This window comes from Simochromis diagramma, unplaced genomic scaffold (assembly GCF_900408965.1).
Source record: "Simochromis diagramma unplaced genomic scaffold, fSimDia1.1 OVJJ01000085.1, whole genome shotgun sequence".
NCBI classification, from domain to species: domain Eukaryota; kingdom Metazoa; phylum Chordata; class Actinopteri; order Cichliformes; family Cichlidae; genus Simochromis; species Simochromis diagramma.
In genome coordinates this window covers 328150-348715 of record NW_024387315.1, presented here as the reverse complement: position 1 = coordinate 348715, position 20566 = coordinate 328150, and the positions used below count along the sequence as shown (strand labels likewise).

General features: G+C 43.9%; 1 protein-coding gene across 1 annotated transcript in view; it reads right to left on the bottom strand.

Annotated features, from left to right (window-relative positions):
* Positions 1 to 20304, bottom strand: part of cunh16orf87 (chromosome unknown C16orf87 homolog) — a 31167-nt gene extending 10863 nt beyond the window's left edge. The window contains exons 1-2 of the mRNA XM_040005136.1: positions 19211 to 20304; positions 8623 to 8722 (exon numbers count right to left, since the gene is read on the bottom strand). Of these exons, the coding sequence (XP_039861070.1) occupies positions 8623 to 8722; positions 19211 to 19276 (166 nt within the window). The 5' untranslated portion in view covers positions 19277 to 20304. The remainder of the gene's footprint in view (positions 1 to 8622; positions 8723 to 19210) is intronic.
* Positions 20305 to 20566: the final 262 nt, after the last annotated feature.

Below are 20566 nucleotides of genomic sequence, written 5' to 3'. Positions count from 1 at the left end.
ACAGCTAGAGATTGACGAGGTACAACACAAATGCTACGGCAAGGAGGAGTCAGGACGCCAGGTCAGGGGGGAGATATCATCACCCCCACCCGAGATTGGGTACATAGCCCCAAGTACGATAGGAGAAGGATCGTTGAGTGCGAGAGGAACTGACCTGAAAAATAGGATAATGGCCAAGCTTGAAACCTGGATCCCCCGTAGCCGGGTACCAAGATTACGTGAAGTACCCTCAGAAGGTCTGCTAGATGATGTTAATGCAGCACTACGGACAATACCTACAACCACGATTACCGACACTAACAAGCTGATCTACAATACGGCAGCAGTGATCAGTGAGATGCTTGGCTACAAGTTGAACAGCCACAAGGGGCAGTACCCTCCATGGAGAAGGAGGCTAGAGGGCAAGATCAAAGTAGCACGAAGGGAGGTTAGCCAACTAACGGAGTTGCAGAAAGGTGCGACAAAGAAGGTGCATAAGAAATACAGCAAGCTGTCCATACCTGAGGCCTTGGAAACTGCCAAGCAAAGACTCACAGCCTTGGCCAGCCGCTTGAGGAGGTACACCAGAGAGATAGAAGGCAGAAGAATAAACCAGCTGTTCTCCACAGAACCAGCAAAGGTGTACTCTCAGTGGCAAGGGAACAATAATAAGAGAACAGCACCACCAAGGCTGGAGACGGAGCAATACTGGAAGAGCATATGGGAGAAGGACGCAACCCATAACGGCAATGCTCAGTGGCTAGTGGATCTGAGGGCAGACCACAGCGACCTCCCTGAACAGGGTCCAGTTACCATCACAGTGGCAGATATCCAAGAAAGGGTCTCCAGTATGAAGAGTTGGACAGCACCAGGGCCCGACATGGTTCACGCCTACTGGCTAAAGAAGCTGACTGCACTCCACGAGCGTCTGGCAGCACAAATGAACCAGCTGCTAGTTAACGAGAGACACCCGGAATGGCTAACCGAAGGTCGGACGGTCCTGATCCCCAAGGACCCCAAGAAGGGACCGGTCCCCTCCAACTACCGACCAATAACCTGCCTCAGTACTACATGGAAGCTCCTGTCAGGCATCATATCGGCTAAGATGAACAGGCACATGGGTCAATACATGAGTGGGACACAGAAAGGAATTGGCAAGAATACCAGAGGCGCAAAACACCAGCTACTGGTAGACAGAACAGTCAGCCGAGACTGCAAGACCAGACTGACCAACCTGTGCACTGCCTGGATTGATTACAAGAAGGCCTATGACTCAATGCCCCACAGCTGGATACTGGAATGCCTAGAATTGTACAAGATCAATGGGACCCTAAGAGCCTTCATCAGGAACTCAATGGGGATGTGGCGTACAACACTAGAGGCCAACTCCAAGCCCATAGCACAAGTCACCATCAAGTGCGGGATCTACCAAGGAGATGCTCTGTCCCCACTGCTGTTCTGCATAGGCCTGAACCCCCTCAGTGAGATCATTAACAAGACTGGCTACGGATACCGACTACGGAACGGAGCAGTTGTCAGCCACCTCCTGTACATGGATGACATCAAGCTGTATGCCAAGAGTGAACGAGACATCGATTCACTGATCCACACTACCAGGCTATACAGCAATGACATTGGAATGTCGTTCGGACTGGAGAAGTGTAGTCGGATGGTAACAAAGAGAGGGAAGGTAGTCAGAACTGAGGGGATTGAACTACCAGAAGGCAACATTGCAGACATAGAGGACAGTTACAAGTACCTGGGGATCCCGCAGGCGAATGGGAACCATGAAGAGGCCGCTAGAAAGGCTGCAACCACCAAGTACCTGCAGAGGGTCAGGCAAGTCCTGAGGAGTCAGCTGAATGGTAAGAACAAGATCCGGGCCATCAACACGTACGCCCTGCCCGTGATCAGGTACCCTGCTGGGGTAATAGGCTGGCCAAAGGAGGAGATAGAAGCCACTGACATAAAGACAAGAAAGCTCCTTACCATGCATGGAGGGTTTCACCCCAAGTCCAGCACCCTGAGGCTGTACGCTAAGCGGAAGGAAGGGGGCCGGGGACTGGTGAGTGTCAGCACCACAGTCCAGGATGAGACAACGAACATCCAAGAATACATTGGGAAGATGGCCCCAACTGACCGAGTGCTCAGTGAATACCTCAGGCAGCAGAAACCCAAGAAAGAGGAGGGAGACGAGGAACCATCATGGAAGGACAGGCCCCTGCACGGTATGTACCACCGGCAGATAGAGGAGGTGGCTGATATCCAGAAATCCTACCAGTGGCTGGACAAAGCTGGACTGAAAGACAGCACAGAGGCACTAATCATGGCAGCACAAGAACAAGCTCTGAGTACAAGATCCATAGAGGCTGGGGTCTATCACACCAGGCAAGACCCCAGGTGCAGGCTGTGTAAAGATGCCCCAGAGACAATCCAGCACATAACAGCAGGGTGCAAGATGCTAGCAGGCAAGGCATACATGGAACGCCATAACCAAGTGGCCGGCATAGTGTACAGGAACATCTGTGCCGAGTATAACCTGGAAGTCCCGAGGTCAAAATGGGAGACGCCCCCAAGGGTGGTGGAGAATGACCGAGCTAAGATCCTGTGGGACTTCCAGATACAGACGGACAAAATGGTGGTGGCTAACCAACCGGACATAGTGGTGGTAGACAAACAGAAGAAGACGGCCGTAGTGATCGATGTAGCGGTTCCGAATGACAGCAATATCAGGAAGAAGGAACACGAGAAGCTGGAGAAATACCAAGGGCTCAGAGAAGAGCTCGAGAGGATGTGGAGGGTGAAGGTAATGGTGGTCCCCGTGGTAATCGGAGCACTAGGTGCGGTGACTCCCAAGCTAGGCGAGTGGCTCCAGCAGATCCCGGGAATAACATCGGAGATCTCTGTCCAGAAGAGCGCAGTCCTGGGAACAGCTAAGATACTGCGCAGGACCCTCAAGCTCCCAGGCCTCTGGTAGAGGACCCGAGCTTGAAGGATAAACCGCCCGCAGGGGCGTGCTGGGTGTTTTTATATATATATATATATATATATATATATATATATATATATATATATGTTAGGGGTGCAACGATACACAAAATTCATGGTTTGGTTCGATACTTTGGTGTCACGGTTCGATATTTTTTCGATACAAAAAAGAATGTTCATGCCTTTTTAATTTGTCATTTATTACATTTTCACGGCACATTCTGCACCACATCTCTGTGCGTTCATCATTTGTTTGAAGCCAGCTCACCTCCTGCAAATACTTTTCTGAGAATACGTGCTTCTTTTGTGGTTCGGACTCCTTCTGACATTTGTTTGGAGGTGGAGGAACATCACAGTAATTGCTTAAAGGAGCTTCTTCAACATCTTTAAGAGTTCTAAACAAATGTCTGTCCTCCTCCAGAAAATCGTATGTACGCAAACACGCGTTGCAACTTCTTATCTTGTGCGTGTTTTTTATTTTGACAGCGAATGCGCACCTGCGGACCACTTATGTGCAGCCCTGGTTATTTAGCTCGTCATTTTGCAGCCACAGAAATTCTTTTGTCCATGAAACCATAAAGCTGCACTTTCTTTTTGCCTTATAGTCTGATTTGTCATAACTTCTCCGTTTTGCGGTAAGCTTTTCTTTGGCTGTCACTTCTTCACCCTGACCTGTCTTATTTGGCTCAGCAGAACTAAAATATATATGCTGCTGCTTTTACACACGCACTCACATAATGCTCAGCGATTCTCTGCGCGATCAACCTCTCACATGTTTAAGCTTGCTGCGGGAGATTTCACTTGTCATGTTTGCATAGTAAGCTAACGATTAATAAGACGATGTCAGAGGAATTGGTACGCAAATTATCATCACTCACAGATCAGTGCTGTCGCTCTCTATACACAGTTCGCGTGATTGCAAAGTGAAGCAAAAAACAAGCGCAAATTCAAACGCGATTTCAATATGTCACATATTGACAGTGGCTCACCGATGCCAATGACATAATTACCCAGCTACATTTCTGAAAGAATGCAAAAGCATTGACATATATTTTTCCTTCCTACAATAGCCCGACGGGCAGGGCAGAGATAGATTTTGGTAGCCCGACTGGAAAAATCGCTAGCCCCGGGACGTCGGGCTAGCGATTTTGCGAGCCCTGTATCTGATTGAGGAATCACTCATCTTTGGAAAAGAGAGTTTATTACAGAGAAATGGCTCTTTCCAAAATAAAAGCTATACTATCCGCTTCTTCTGGGCTATATTCTCAGCAGCATATTAAACATATCAGGTCCCCATAAGGAGAATCCTGTGCTAACGGCTGTCTAAATGACTCGGGTAAAGTTTGTAGCATGCGTGCTTGTTGTTTTTGTCTGCTTCCACTTGTCTTTGCACTAGGATGATGTCGGAGTAAATGTGCAGTCATATTCGTTGTGTTCCCACTAGTGCTGTCAGCGTAAATCTGAAATGACGTTAACGCCACAACACGGCAAATCTCCATTAACGAGCTACCGCGGATCGCCCCGTGCATGGGGCTGGACGGCCAACATGTTAATGAGCTAACTGCGCTAACACACTAGCTCCCACCCATGTAATTGAGCATTGTGTGGCACATCCAACATACTGTTTTACTTTAGTCCATGACGCGCTTACCTTCAGGGTCATACGTCACATGAAGACCAAAATAGTTCCAAACGCCAGATCTGAATGAGGGTGGGGGAGGTTCAATTTGCCATGTTGCAAGGAGAGCTTAACTTCTGTCACGCTAGCTTGCCCTGCGCTCAGTGAATCTGCGTTCGACTACTCCACCTAGGCTGCACTGTCGAGCGCAGATCCACTGAGCGCTCCACACAGACAGCATCGTCAGAAGAAAAGTTGATAAAATAAATTAAAAATTTTGTATTGCTCGATACATATGCGTACCGAACCGAAAGCACTGTATCGAACGGTTCAATATCGATACGAATATCGTTGCACCCCTAATATATATATATATATACATATCTATCTCTCTCTCTCTCTCTCTCTCTCTCTCATATATATATATATATATATATATATATATATATATATATATATATATATATATATATATATGGCGGCGCCATCTTCCTTTATCCAAGATGGCGCCGCGTATGGATGCCCTGGTGCTTCAGTGCGTTACTTCTGTTTTGTTTTTGTGCATAACTTCTGTGTCTGGGCACTCCTCTGGATATTCTTACACCAGAGAAGAGCTTCTTAACTACAGGACTACAACACCTGTGGATTTATTTCCAATATTTGTCACATCTGCGGCAGATTTACTGCAGACTCTGATCAGGAAAGAGAGACGCCGAAGGAGAGGAAAGCGAGCCGGCGCACTCGGGCGTCTGAGGAGACGCGGACTGCGAACTGCTCTTCCTGGGATCTTCCTTTCCAATGTACGCTCACTCAGGAATACGATGGACGAGCTGGCCCTGATGAGAAGCATGGACAGAGACTTTGCCTCCTCCTGTGTCTTATGTTTTACGGAGTCGTGGCTCTGTGAGAACATCCCAGACTGCGCGCTCAAGCTGGAGGGCTTTCATCTGCTGCGCGCGGACCGGCAGGCCTCTCTCTCTGGTAAGTCCAAAGGTGGAGGTGTCTGCTTCTACATCAATAGTGGCTGGTGCACAGATGTAACAGTGATTGCTCAGCACTGCTCTTCCTCTCTGGAATACCTTTTTATTCACTGCAAACCGTTTTATTCTCCGCGGGAGTTTGCTTCATTCATCTTGGCCGCTGTTTACATCCCGCCAGATGCGGATGCGCAGGCAGCTCAGTGCGCACTCGCGGAGCAGATACTGCACATGGAGCGGACATTCCCGGACTCTCTCATCATTGCTCTTGGGGACTTTAACAAAGCCAATCTGAGCCATGAGCTTCCCAAATACAAGCAGTATATTAAATGCCCGACCAGAGAGGAGAGGACATTAGACCACTGTTACAGCACGATCAGCGGGGCCTATCGTGCGGTGCCCCGCGCTTCACTCGGACTTTCTGACCACGTCATGATCCACCTGATCCCCGCGTACAGACAGAGGCTGAAGCTCTCCAAACCTGTCGTGAGGACCAAAAAACTGTGGAGCAACGAGGCTGTGGAGGAGCTTCGCACGTGTTTGGAGTCTACAGACTGGGACACAATGAAGGCTGCTTCTAACAGCTTGGACGAGTTTACGGACACTGTCACCTCCTATAGCCACTTCTGTGAGGACAGCATTGTGCCATCACGCACCAGGGTGAGTTATAACAATGACAAACCCTGGTTTACTCCTAAACTCAAAAAGCTGTGGCTGGAAAAGAGAAAGGCGTTCAGAAGCGGAGACAGGGACTGCTACAGAGAGGCCAAGTACAGGTTCACTAAAGAAGTGGACATTGCTAAACACCAGCACTCTGAGAAGATGCAGCAGCAGATCTCAGAGAATGACTCGGCCTCTGTGTGGAAAGGTTTTAGGAATATCACCAACTACAAGCCTAAAACCCCCCACTCCACTGATGACTTACTCTTGGCCAACACCCTCAACGACTTTTACTGCCGTTTTGACGAGCCATCAGGCAGCCTTCACACCTCCAACGGCCCCAACAATAGAGACACTTTGGACACTCATTCCCCCACCTCTCCCCCCTCCATAGAGCCATCACCACCTTCAAACACTTCACCTACAACACCCCCCTCCTCACCCCACACCAAGGAGGATTTCACACCACCTCCTCCCACCACAACTCTTCATATTCATGAAGCAGGTGTGAGGAAGCAGTTTAAGAGTCTGAATGCTCGGAAAGCTCCCGGCCCAGACGGCGTGTCTCCTGCCACCCTCAGACACTGTGCAAACGAGCTGGCCCCAGTGTTTTCTGGCATTTCCAACTCCTCACTGCAGGCATGTCATGTGCCTGCCTGCTTCAAGTCCTCCACCATAATCCCTGTCCCCAAGAAACCTAGGATCACTGGACTAAATGACTACAGACCTGTGGCTCTGACATCTGTGGTCATGAAGTCATTTGAGCGCCTGGTTCTCTCCTATCTCAAGACCCTCACGGCCCCCCTCCTGGACCCCCTGCAGTTTGCATATAGAGCCAACAGGTCTGTAGATGACGCCATCAACATGGCCCTACACTTCATCCTGCAGCATCTGGACTCCCCAGGAACCTACGCCAGGATCCTGTTTGTGGACTTCAGCTCTGCCTTCAACACCATCCTTCCAGACCATCTCCGAGGCAAGCTTTCCCAGATGAATGTGCCTGATCCCATCTGCCGGTGGATCACTGACTTCCTGACGGACAGGAAGCAGCATGTGAGGCTGGGAAAGAATGTCTCGGACTCCCGGACCATCAGCACCGGCTCCCCTCAGGGCTGTGTTCTTTCTCCTCTGCTCTTCTCCCTGTACACCAACTGCTGCACCTCCACCCACCAGTCTGTCAAGCTAATCAAGTTTGCAGATGACACCACCGTTATTGGGCTCATCTCGGACGGGGACGAGTCTGCCTACAGGAGGGAGGTTGAACGTCTGGTGTCCTGGTGCAGCCACAACAACCTGGTGCTGAATGCCCAGAAGACAGTGGAGATTATTGTGGACTTCAGGAAGCACACAGCCCCACTCCCCCCCATCATCCTGACTGACACCCCCATCACCTCTGTGGACTCATTCCGCTTCCTGGGTACCACCATCACCCAGGACCTGAAGTGGGAGCCTCCGTCACCTCCGTCATAAAGAAAGCCCAGCAGAGGATGTACTTCCTGAGGCAGCTGAAGAAATTCAACCTGCCAACACGGACGATGATGCAATTCTACACTGCAATCATCGAGTCCATCCTCACCTCCTCCATCACCGTGTGGTACGCTGGAGCCACTATCAGGGACAAACAGAGACTGCAGCGTGTTGTGCGCTCTGCTGAGAAGGTGATTGGCTGTAGACTCCCATCTCTGCAGGACCTGTACACCTCCAGGACACTGCGGCGTGCAGCTCGGATCTCAGCTGACCCTTCTCACCCTGGACACAGTCTGTTTGACCTGCTCCCCTCAGGCAGGAGGCTCCGGTCCATTTGCACCAGAACCTCTCGCCATAAGAACAGTTTCTTCCCCTCTGCTGTTGGACACATGAACAATAACCGTATGACTGTTCCCACCACTAACACATGACCCTACGCTGTGTTCACTGCATCATTCCATGTTTGGCACTGATCACCACCTGCACTCATGTATATATCTACTTAGCACTTTTAATTCTTATTTTTATGTCTATTTAAGTGTTATATGACAGTATGTTTTTGCACTAAGTACCGCAGCAATTTCCTAATGTTGTAAACCTGCTCAACATTTGGCAATAAAACCCTTTCTGATTCTGATATGTATATATATATATATATATATATATATATATATATATATATATATATATATATATATATATATATATATATACACACAAATGCAGTTTGGGTCAGACTGGTCTTTAAATCAAAGAGCAGCGAAAATCCAGCACCATGCAAATCATGTCACTTTATTTTTTCACATTTTTCTTTAACCTACAGCACTACTTGTTCTTTAGCTTCTTTGTGCAATCCAAAAACATGCATATTGGAATAACTGGTGGTTCCAATTGGCTGTAGGTTTATCTTCAACTCACCAACTACCAACTTACCTGCTATGGCTGGGGAAGAGCGCTCATTTAACTTTGCATTAAGGAGTTTCCTGCTAATAAACACATAACCACATGGGCAGGACTTGCACGCCACTGGAATCTAGAAAGAGTGAGAAATAAGAAACATTACTGTTAAAACATCACTACATCATTTCCACAAGATGGATTCCTGTTTTAGCTGCACAAAGCCTGCAGCAGACAATCTGACACACTCTTAGAGGTCTCCATGTCTGACACATATCTCAAGGATCAAAGCTAACACAGGGCAGGTTTATTCCAAATAAATGACATGAGTTGATAAACTTCAATTGAGTGAATGAAGATATCCACTAAATCATGCCCTTTTTAGCACTAAATGGATCATAACCATTGCGCACTATGACTCATTACTTGCAGAAGACTTTAGCCAAAGGTTTGATTGTATTTTCTACATCTGCAAGCCCACTAGGGTCCACTTAAGTTTCACTGATGTCAATGTTTTTCACTGGACAGTGTAGATCTCACTTAGCATGTTAGAGGTTCATGAGTTCATGACAGTACAGTTAGAAACAGACTGAACAAGTATGACTTGTTTGGAAGGGTTACCAAAAGATAAGACTCTTCTCTCTCAAAGGATTACGGCACGACAGCTGAGGCGCATGAATAGATGTGAATGATGCAAGTTGTATGTTTGAGTGCTCAGTGGATAAAGGCTATGTTTTATTGTGTAAGAACCAGTCCAGTATAAACATTTTATACAGCAGCAGCTATAGTGATTTATCAATATTTTTAGTCATGAAGTGGTTTGTGCTCTACAAACAAGTGTAGAAGTCCCCCTGACCAATGTGTACGAACAAAGCACTGATTTTTAAGGAATTTAAACAAGTCTTTAAAATGAATACTAATAATAATAATAATAATCAAATGACAAACTACTACTACAACAATAATAAAAATAAATTATTATATTACTATTATATAAATGGATGGATGGATTATTGTTATTATTGCCTTTTAACCAACAAACTATTCACAATTACAATTTAAAGAAAAAAAACTGCATGCAATTTGTCAAAATTTCAATTATTTTCAGGCTGAGTTTCTTTGTTTATTTAATATCATTTAGATGAACAGCACGGTGCCGCACTGATTACTATTGCTTCACAGTGAGAAGCAACAGTAACATCGAGATGGACTTTGACTTCTCCATCTGATCGGGGCCTTTCTGTGTGGCGTTTGCATGTTCGCTTCATGTTTGTGTGGATTCTCTCAGCTTCCCCCCACAGTCCAAAGACATGCAGTTAGTGGGGTTAGGTCAGCGGTTCCCAAACTTTTTTTGCTAGGCCCCCCTTTGTTTTACAAGAAAAATGTTCATGCTCCATATTAATATGAGTAGAAAAAGTACAGTTTGAATGAGTATGTGGAAACGTTGTTTTGAATTTTCTTAGTTTGGACTACAGTGACCAAATTTTGATATAATAGACTTTAGGGCTGGGCGATATGACCTAAAATTCATATCGCGATATAATTTGAAGCACGTGCGGTAACGATATATATCGCGATATATTCTTTTCTTCTGTATAACGTATTTTCCACACTATAAGGCACACTTAAAATCCTTTAATATTCTCAAAAATCGAGTGTGCCTTATGTATGAATTCTGGTTGGGCTTACTGACCTCGAACAGATTTTGGCTGCAGAAATCTGTAAAAAATGTTTTAGTACAACTTTGGTAAGCCGCACTGCTTGATGGATCGTCAGAGCATTACGGCTGCCGTAGGGAGGAGCTTCGCGGAGTAATCTGGGTCCAAAACTCCGTCCAATTCAGGTCCCAAAGTCAAACAAACACAGAGTTAAAAACTGTCTAAATTCTTTCATCTTTAATAAAATCATCAGCGTTGCTGCTTTACCAGGTGTAACAATTAAGTTTAACATCCAGGCATCCATGAAAACAGGATTTATTAAATTTAACAGAGTTAGAAGTTAGCAGGAAGTTAGCTCGCTAGTTTCCACCTAAACATTTCATAGCATGTTCTGACTGAGAGATTTCTGAAACTAATTCAAACGTACAGCTCTGCTGCCACTTCCAACATAAATGAAGACAGAAAACTAAACAGCAGTGGCGTTTGCAGGGTTACTGAAGTTGGACTAGCTGGTATATAATGTTGTGCTACGTGATTGCTAGCGACACAGCTATGTTAGCATAACATTAGCACAGTGAAGCTGGAGGATGAAGCCAACTTTTTTTCCACTCGATAAAAGTTAACGTGAGGGATTCTGGTGGTCAGGGACAAATGCAATCGCATAGCAGGATGCTGTACACGGGCCAAACTTCAGTCAGGAGAACAACTGAGATCATTCATCCACAATACGAGGTTAGTTATTAATATACTGCAACAACATGGGAATAGAGCAGCTGTGAGAGAATTCAACATTAATGAATCAATGTTACGGAAGTGGAGGAAGCGCAGTTTTTGGCTTTCCCCATATTTCAGAAGTGCTTCATCTCTTTGCTGTGACTGTCGCCCGCCATAATTTGCAGATGATAATGGTTTTAGCCACTGCGATGCTTTCGACCAAAACAGGCGCAGCTTGATGACATCATCAACATGCGCTATCGCGATAGAGCGATATAGTCAAAATCTCTATCGTTGGCCAAATTTATATAGTTTCTATCGTATATCGTTTATATCACCCACCCCTAATAGACTTACATCTCTAAATGTCTGCTGACTACCCAAATTATTTAAAAAGGTGAAACAGCCTTCAGTGTTTATTTGAAAGGAAGTAGTCGTGTGCCGCAAACAACCCCATCCCGATTGAAAGGTGCAACAGGTCAAATAGCTGATTTTTCAATTTCACTTCTTAGCTTTCGCTTTTAGTCTCAGTAAACACAGTATTCTGAAATAAACTTTTATTCAGTATCACCCAAAACCTGTGACTGAGTCCATGAACTTAGCAGTGTTTACAGAGGAAAAGTCAAAAAGTAATTTCCCATACAATCTGATGGGACCGAAAGTCCTTTTGCAACCATCTGATGGCGTTAGAGGAGAAGGCAGGTTTAAGACTCACATGTTTTTGACACTGTCTGCAGAGAACGTCTGTTGTTAAATTGAGGCCAACAGACTACCTTTATGTTATCTACCATAGCAACAGCCCTATGACATGCAACTACAACATGTGAATGCGTTATAATTATGTCTGTGAAGGTTCTCAGTCATCCTTTGCAAGCTCCTTTGACCGTTATAATTATAACCTCCCAGTAAGATGATGCTGTGATCACACCAACATATTTACCAAAATGTTGTTGAAGGTGATGTTTTTCCTTCCTCTAGCAGACACCAAAAGCCTGTGAGCTCAGCCCCTTTGTGCTGCTTCCATCCCAGTTACATGGGCCGTTGCGTCTTTTACAATACAGCAGCTCACCAACATGAGTTTTTAATGTCGACAACTTTACTTTTGGTTTTGGCCATCTCTTCATATTCCATCACCAGCTTGCATTTGCATGAACGACAGTCCCTTAATGCACTGTGCTGGTGAAGCTCTATTTGCACATTAAATGTACAGTCTGGCAAGAGTTTTCATGAGAAAGTTGTAGTTTCTTTCAGCACAACTGGAGAGCAACATTGTAATTCACACACCAACAGTAGAGATGTTGGCTCACTTTGGATCTGCCTTCATATTCTACTAGTCAAAGTTTTTGGACATACCTTTTCATTTAATGTTTTTTCTCCAGTTTCATGACTATTTACATTTTACAATCTCACTGAAGGCATGAAAACTATGAATGAACACATATGGAATTATGTAGTAAACAAATGTGTGTGAAATGACACAAAACATGTTTTACATTTTAGATTCTTAATACCATACCACCTTTATTTATAAAGCACTTTAACATAAAACCAGAGTTCACAAAGTGCTGTACATGCTAATAGCATAAGTAAAGAAAATTAAAATGAGATAAGATAAAATAAATAACTAAAAAACTAAAATAAATTGAAACATGTTATAACAAATTGAGTCAACCCCTCTAATCAATGCCAAAGGCTTCAGCGAATAAATATGTTCTAAGAAGACTTTTAAATTCAGGGAGAGAAGAGGCCTGCCTAACATGCAAGGGCAGATCATTCCACGACTTTGGAGCAGCTACAGCAAAAGCACGATCACCTTTAAATTTATACTTAGTTTTTGGTACCTTAAGGAGCTGCTGATTGGCGGACCTAAGGGAACGGGCAGGTGTATATGGTTGTAGTAGCTCCGAGAGGTAGGGGGGGGGGCCAGGCCATTAAGAGATTTAAAAGCAAATAAGAGAATTTTAAAAACAATCCTAAAATGTACAGGTAGCCAGTGGAGTGAAATTAAAATGGGGGTAATGTGCGCAGACTTTTTTGTTCCAGTTAAAAGACGAGCTGCAGCATTTTGCACAACCTGCAGGCGCCTAATGGACGCATCACTAACCCCACAATAAAGTGCGTTACAATAATCCAGCCTAGAAGTAACAAAGGCATGGATTACTGTCCCAAAATGCTGTTTCGATAAGATGGGCTTTATTTTGGCTAATTCCCTCAAATGAAAAAAGCTAGATCTTACAACAGCTCTGACCTGGCTTTCAAGTTTAAGATTTGCCTCTATTTTAACTCCCAGATTAGTGATGACTGGTTTAACATACTGTGCCAGTGAACCAAGATCTATAATAGTGGCCTCAGAAGCGCCACCAAAAACCATCACTTCTGTTTTCTGTTCATTAAAATGTAAAAAGTTCAAAGCCATCCAGGCCCTTATTTCATCAAGGCATCTGAGCAGCGGGTCTACTGAGAAGCCATTTATCTTTTTAAGTGGGAAATAAATCTGGGAGTCATCGGCGTAGCAGTGGAAAGAAATCCCATGTTTCCTGAAAATAGACCCAAGGGGTCGGAGATATAGAGAGAAAAGAAGCGGGCCTAAAACTGAACCCTGTGGGACCCCACATTGAAGAGAAGCAGCAGAGGATACAAACTCCCCGAGTTTCACAGAGAAAGTTTGCTCTGCCAAATAGGATCTGAACCACTGCAGTGCGGTACTCCGCATACCCACCAACTGCTCTAAACGGGAAATTAAAATATTATGATCCACTGTATCAAAAGCAGCAGTTAAATCTAACAGCACAATAATAACACAGTCACCTGAGTCATTTGCCAAAAACACATCATTAAAAACTCTTAAAAGGGCAGATTCGGTACTATGTAAAGCTTTAAAACCAGATTGGAAAACTTCTAAAATACCGTGTTCTTCTAGGAAGGACATTAATTGCTTGTAAACTACCTTTTCAAGAATCTTTGAGATAAAAGGCAGTTTGGAAATAGGTCTGTAATTCGCAATAATATCAGGATCAAGAGCAGGTTTCTTGAGTAGAGGCTGAATCACTGCATGTTTGAGATTGACAGGTACAACACCAGAGGACAGACTACTATTTACAATGGATTGTACAGCTGATGCTATAGTGAGAAAAACCTCTTTGAAAAATCGAGGAGGGAGAGCATCATGAGGGGAACCTGAGGGCTTCATGTGAGCAACCAACTCCTGCAGGCAGAGCAAGGAAACTGGCTCGAACCTGTCAAAGACAGCAGAGCAAGGGACAGGGGTAGAAGGGTCGAGAACGGACTGGGAAGTCTGCGCTTTGACAGATAGCACTTTATCAATAAAAAAGTGTAGGAAGTTTTCACAAATTTCCTGAGAGGACTCGACACCAGCAGTCTGTGGAGCGTGAAGGACCATGTCAATAGTCTTAAATAAGACATGAGGCTTACGACAATTTGCCTGAATAATAGCAGCAAAATGTTTCCTCTTAGCATCTTTTACAGTTTTCTGGTAAGAATTCCAGTAATCTTGTAACATTTGGTATGACACCTGAAGTTGATCCTTCTTCCATTTACGTTCAGCTCTCCTACACTTTCTTCTGGCAGCCCGGGTGTCTTCATTCAGCCAGGGTTCAGATTTGGCTTTTACTTGCCTAAGCTTAAAGGGGGCCACTGAATCTAAAGCAGTTTGGCAGACAGAGTAAAACCACGTACTCAGCTCTTCTGTATCATTGCATATGAAATCAGGAAGGCCGCCGTTCTGATTAAAAACAATAGAGAACTGTCCAGCAGAGGAAGGGTTAAAAATACGACAGCTCCTAGCAGCAACAGGAGGAAGATTAACTTTGGTAAAAGGAAGGAAAACCTCAAACAGGACGGGCCTATGGTCTGATCATACAACATCACTAACCTCTAAGTTAGAGACAGGTAAATTATGAGTTAAAACAAGATCCAACGTGTGCCCATATTTTTGTGTAGGCACAGACACAGGTTGCACAAGATCAAAAGAGTCAATAAGATTTAAAAAGTCCTTTGCCATTGGCTTGTCAGGGCAGCACACATGAATATTGAAGTCCCCAATAATAAGGACATGATCATATTTTGGCATAATTTCAGCCAACAGATCAGAAAAGTCATTTAAGAAGTTCTTATTGTATTTTGGGGGTCTGTAAACCACAGCACAGAGCACTGTGTGAGAGCGACCCAGCTCAAACATGCTCAGTTCAAAGCTACTAGGTGATGTTGATAAGGGCAGTGGTTTACATTTATACTGCTTCTTAAAAACAGCCGCTAGTCCTCCTCCTCTGCCTGATATTCGAGGAGAGTTTAAAAAGCAGCAGTCATCAGGTAAGAGATCTGTGAAAGCGCTGGACTCACCGGCCCTCAACCATGTCTCAGTTATACAGAGGAAATCCAGTCCTTGGGTCATAAATAAATCCCTTAAAATAAAAGTTTTATTACTCAGCGATCTAGTGTTCACCAATCCAAACCTGGTGGAGGTCAGCGTGTTCGTGGCTGACAGCGAGACCCGACGCAGCGGCCGCAAGTTCTGTAGGTTCGCACCACGCCGACAAAGATGAGGGAAAATCTTTCGTGGCTGGGACATCTGATCCGAGCCAACAACGGGCACCAGCCAGGCATCGATGGGCTCCAGAGAGCGCGGAGAAAAGGCATGACAAGGTACAGATCCACGTTCGTTCCAAAGAGCCGGGGAAGAGCGCGCCAAGTACGCCTTAAGTTTCACGAGTAGACCGCTACATTTGCCCCGGCGTCTGAAACGCTTTTGCCGTGAGGTTGGGGCCAGGGTCCGACAAAGGTTAGCTGGTATCCCAGACAGGAATGGAGGTAACGCCTTATGTCCATTATAAGTTGCATTGGTAAGATCACTGGCAACTAGTCGGAGGTCCAACAGTTTTTGGCGATTGTACATTAAAAGAGAGTTGACTCTAGCAATAAAAAACAACATAAGCAAACACAACAGAGGAAGAGCCAGACGGCGAGCCACACACACTGGCGCCATCTTGAAACTCTAATAATAATAGCCTCCCTTTGCTTTGATTATTGCTTTGTACACTCTTGGCCTTCTCTCAATGAGCTTCATGATGTAGTCACCTGAAATGGTTTTCACATTACAGGTGTGTCTTGTCAGTGTTCATGTAATGGCAAAAAAACAATCAGCTAAGTAAAGAGGAAAAACAGTCAATCATTACTTTATGAACTGAAGGTCAGTCAGTCTGGAAAATTGCTAAAACTTTGAATGTGTCAACGAGTGCAGTCGCAAAAACCATCAAGTGCTATGATGAAACTGGATCACATAAGTCACCTCTGCTGCTGAGTAGGGCTGCCACGATTAGTCGACTAGTCACGATTACGTCGACTATCAAAATTGTCGACGCGTCGTTTGAAGCTTTGTAAGATCACAAAAGACGCAGGAATAAGTAGCAGGATTTAAGAGTGTAATAACGGACTGAAACAGAAGATGGCAGCACTGCATGTACAAGGATGCCAGCTGCCGTTAAACCCCGAAGAAGAAGAAGCTGTGTCCCAGAATTCATAGCGCAGCCCAGCTCAGTTTCCAACAATGGCGGCAGCTAGTTAGTTTTAATGTTACTCTTATTATTCTTTCTGGGTCACAAAATAAACGTTTAACATATTTTCAGGCGAGAATGTAGCTGTGTAAACCTCAAATATCTGCTCAGTTTATCAAGACACCGCATATTTTCAAAAGCGCTCCGACGTTTTCGGAGACGTCTGTTACCCACTAGCTCGATAGCTAGCCGGGAGCTAGGCTCACTAGAGCCGTGAGAACACCGGACTCCCGGCAGATCGTTTTCAAACCCACCGCAGTCTTTCGCTACTCAGGTTAAACATGATATATGAGTCACTTAGAGAACTTAAAATGTTATTGTTTGGCTTTTTTCAGTATTTTATTTGTTCCTGAGTAAATCGGTTTGGCTGAGATTAAAGTTATAGTTTTTACACAGCTGAGTAAACGTCAAGCAGACAGCTGATCATCAGATGTGTGAGATGCTCGAGAATTTACTCCGGTGTCCTGTTATATTTTAGATAGCAAGGAGTTTATTAAACTTCACCGAAACAATCTGCAGATTTCATTAAAATGTAATAAACTATCATCTTGTCTTTATTGTTAGTTAGCACATACCTTACACACTTAAAGCTGTAAGCTAATGATAGTTATATAAGAGCAGATGCTGCTGGTGCAATAAGCTGTAGTTTTACGTCCAATGGATGATGATGTGATTAGTCGACTAATCGCAAAAATAATCGGTGACTAGTCGACTATCAAAATAATCGTTTGTGGCAGCCCTACTGCTGAGGATAAATTCATCCGAGTCACCAGTATCAGAAATCACAAGTTAACAGCACCTCAGATTAGAGCCCAGATAAATGCTACACATAATTCCAGTAGCAGACACATCTCTATATAAACTGTTCAGCAGAGGCTGTGCAAATCAGGCCTTTGTGGTCAAATAGCTGCTAAGAAACCACTACCAAGGAAAAGCAACAAGCAAAATAGATTTGTTTTAGCCAATAAACATTAGACCAGTGGAAATCTGTGCTTTGGTCTGATGAGTCCAAATTTGAGATCTTTGATTCCACTCGCCATGTCTTTGTGGGAAGCAGAAAAGGTGAATGGATGGTATCTACAGGTATGGTTCCTATGAACCATTGAGGAGGAGCTTCAGACACTGAAGCTGACTATAATGCACTTTTTCCAGCACAAAACGGACAGATTTCTTTCAGTGAACAAGAAAGAAAAACTAATGACTCATCTACAGTTTTTCAAACTACAAATAGCAACAGCATTTGGTATAAAGTTAAAATTTTGCAAAACCATGCACATGTTGTTTACAACTGCTTTTAGGAATATTTAATTAAACAGTGATAAAATGCTGGCATTTGTACTGCACCCACTTCATATTTTTATAGCCTAAGTGTAACATCTACATCTTACCAGCAGCCGTTTTACTGCTGAGCAGAACTATTTTCAACGGATTTATTCACAGGGTCAGAAGAGTAAGCCAGACGCAGCTAATGAAAAGAAAGAAACGCAGTAACTAGTGGTGTGCGGACCGATACTGAAATATCGATTCTTCCGATTCCAGCAATTTATGTTCTAGAATCGATTCTCATATTATAATATAGATATTTTAGTACTCTGGGGTAAATTTGTAGTTTTTCCATTAAAATGAACGCAGTGGAAAAAAACTATATCATTCGGATCGTCTAATTTGGAAGGAACTACTTCCTCTTACGCTTTTCATAGTCATATGTGAAATACGGCTGTATAAATGTGTGGCAGCCTCTGGCGTGCACACTCACAACAATGGCTGAGCGCAAACAGAGTCATGTGTGGACGCGTTTTACCTCCACAAACAGCCAGTTTTTTTATTTTATTTTTATTTCTATATGATTATTCTGCATTATTAAGCAATAAAAACAAGTTGTCTGATGTCCTCTAATCATTATGAAGCAATATGGTTATGTTATTATTACAATTACATAATACAATTATATATTGTATTATGAAATGCAATGAAACATTAAGTTTTTGTACAGAGTATCGGTATCGGATCAGTATCACCGATACCACCCTGAATTTTACTTGGTATCGGATCGGAAAGGAAATCAGTGGTATCGCACATCACTAGCAGTAACACATGCTTGTGTGTGGTGGTAGTGTGAGGACAGGGTCGAACTGTGTAACTAACCATGTGCATTACTGATGTAGACTTGTTGCAGTCTACCCACTGTTGGCTTTAATTTGAAGAGTCCATTGTGATCCAGCACCATTACCGTAGTTCCAGGAAGAGATGCTCACAAAGCCAAAGGGCTGGTTTTTTTTATTTTTATCTTTAACCAATCGAAATGCTCAGTGAAGATCACAAGTAACTGAGGTACGGTAATGAAAATGCGCTACTATAGCCCAACTCATTTACTGAACTTTTGAACCAGTCCCTTACATTACTAACGCAAATATGTGATCATATGTCCGTCTGTTTTATACATACAAAGTCACAAAGCCACAACCGCGAAGACGGACATAGATGCCGATGCTCTCTCTGCCGAACGGAAAATCAACATCTACCAGCTGAGCCGTTTGAGAAACATCGTGATCACCGGGGCTCGCACTGAACCCCGTTTCCGTCTCTAGAGCTGGAAACTACCGTAGGCTGCCATGATTGGTATCAATAAAACGAAACGCAATCAGTAACACAGCCCTAAAAATTAAAGATGTATTTTCTTACCTGTTGGTCGCATTCAGGACAAGATTTAGTAGCCATTTTGACCTTCTTTGTTTTATTTGCCGACATCGTCCCTTCTTCCAGCGACACGCAAACAGCTTTACGGTAACTTAAATATCTGTCAGTACATGAATGCCGCAGGTCTCTATCCAGCAAACGCGGACACAGACGTGCCACAAAACCACTTCGATATCTACCTAACTAGATGACGACTCCCCATTAACGAATAGGTACACGCTTCTGTATAGGCTTCTAATAACGTAAAACCTGCGAGCATGCGCACAGCTCGCCCTTCTGTTGTAGCGTTGCGTTCAAGTTCCTTGGGGAAAAGGATAGTTGGAACATGAGCCCGAAGTTAGGTTTGCGAATGGAAAAGCCATGCTGAAACACCGTCTGTGTCAGGGGCTATATTCATAGTCTGGTATGTGAATGAATAAAGCTACAGTTTATCAAATTCATAACAGTTATTTATATACGACAGTTTTTTCGACAGGAAAGAGGATGAACCGTGCCACACTTCCTCAGACACACTTCAGTAGAATTTAGTCCCCGGAACTGTCGGGAATTTGACTTTAAGACACTCAGATTGATAACATACAGTACACCAGCTTAGCTTCATGGGTACGAAAACTGCCTAGTAATAGTAATAGTAATCATAATCGAGTACTAACATGTTACAGTGTAGAGTAAGTCATGCACAGAATACACGACTACACTGTTTTTCAGGAAGTTAGTTGCTTTTCTTTCATTTTAACTGCACCACTGGGTTTTTACTTTGGTGTGGTACAAACCAGAGTAGCTGGCCAGGGAGTCACTGAGGTCATTTAGGAAAGTGTTTCTCTCCAGCCACTCTTCTAATGAAGTTACCTCAACTTTATGAAGCCCGGGGTGGGGGGAGCTTGCTACCGACAGAGAAAACTTGTAGCTTGTCATACACAAAAGTAAATAATAAAACGAAACCGAAAAGACCCCTTTTCAGTGTTATACATAAAATTACATATTATAACCCAGTGATGGTTAGGGAAGAGTATCATTTCTTTATAATGTGAAACATACTGATGAAATTGCACTTCTTTATATTAACATATGCCAAAAGGATTAGATGTTACTTAAGATGATATGAGTGCAAAAAGTGAAAGAGTAACAGTCTCTTAATAGAAGAGCATGTTGACAAAATGCTGCTAATGTTGGAATCAAAGGACAAAACGAAGACCCCCCTGTTTAAACACACAAGGACTTCTTTAATCTCTTTTAGCATACTGGTGTTAATCAAGTCTATTTGGCCTTGGGGGGAAAGGTGTAGTGACTCCCGACCAGCAAATTCCAGGAACAACATCAGAGATCTCTGTCCAGAAGAGC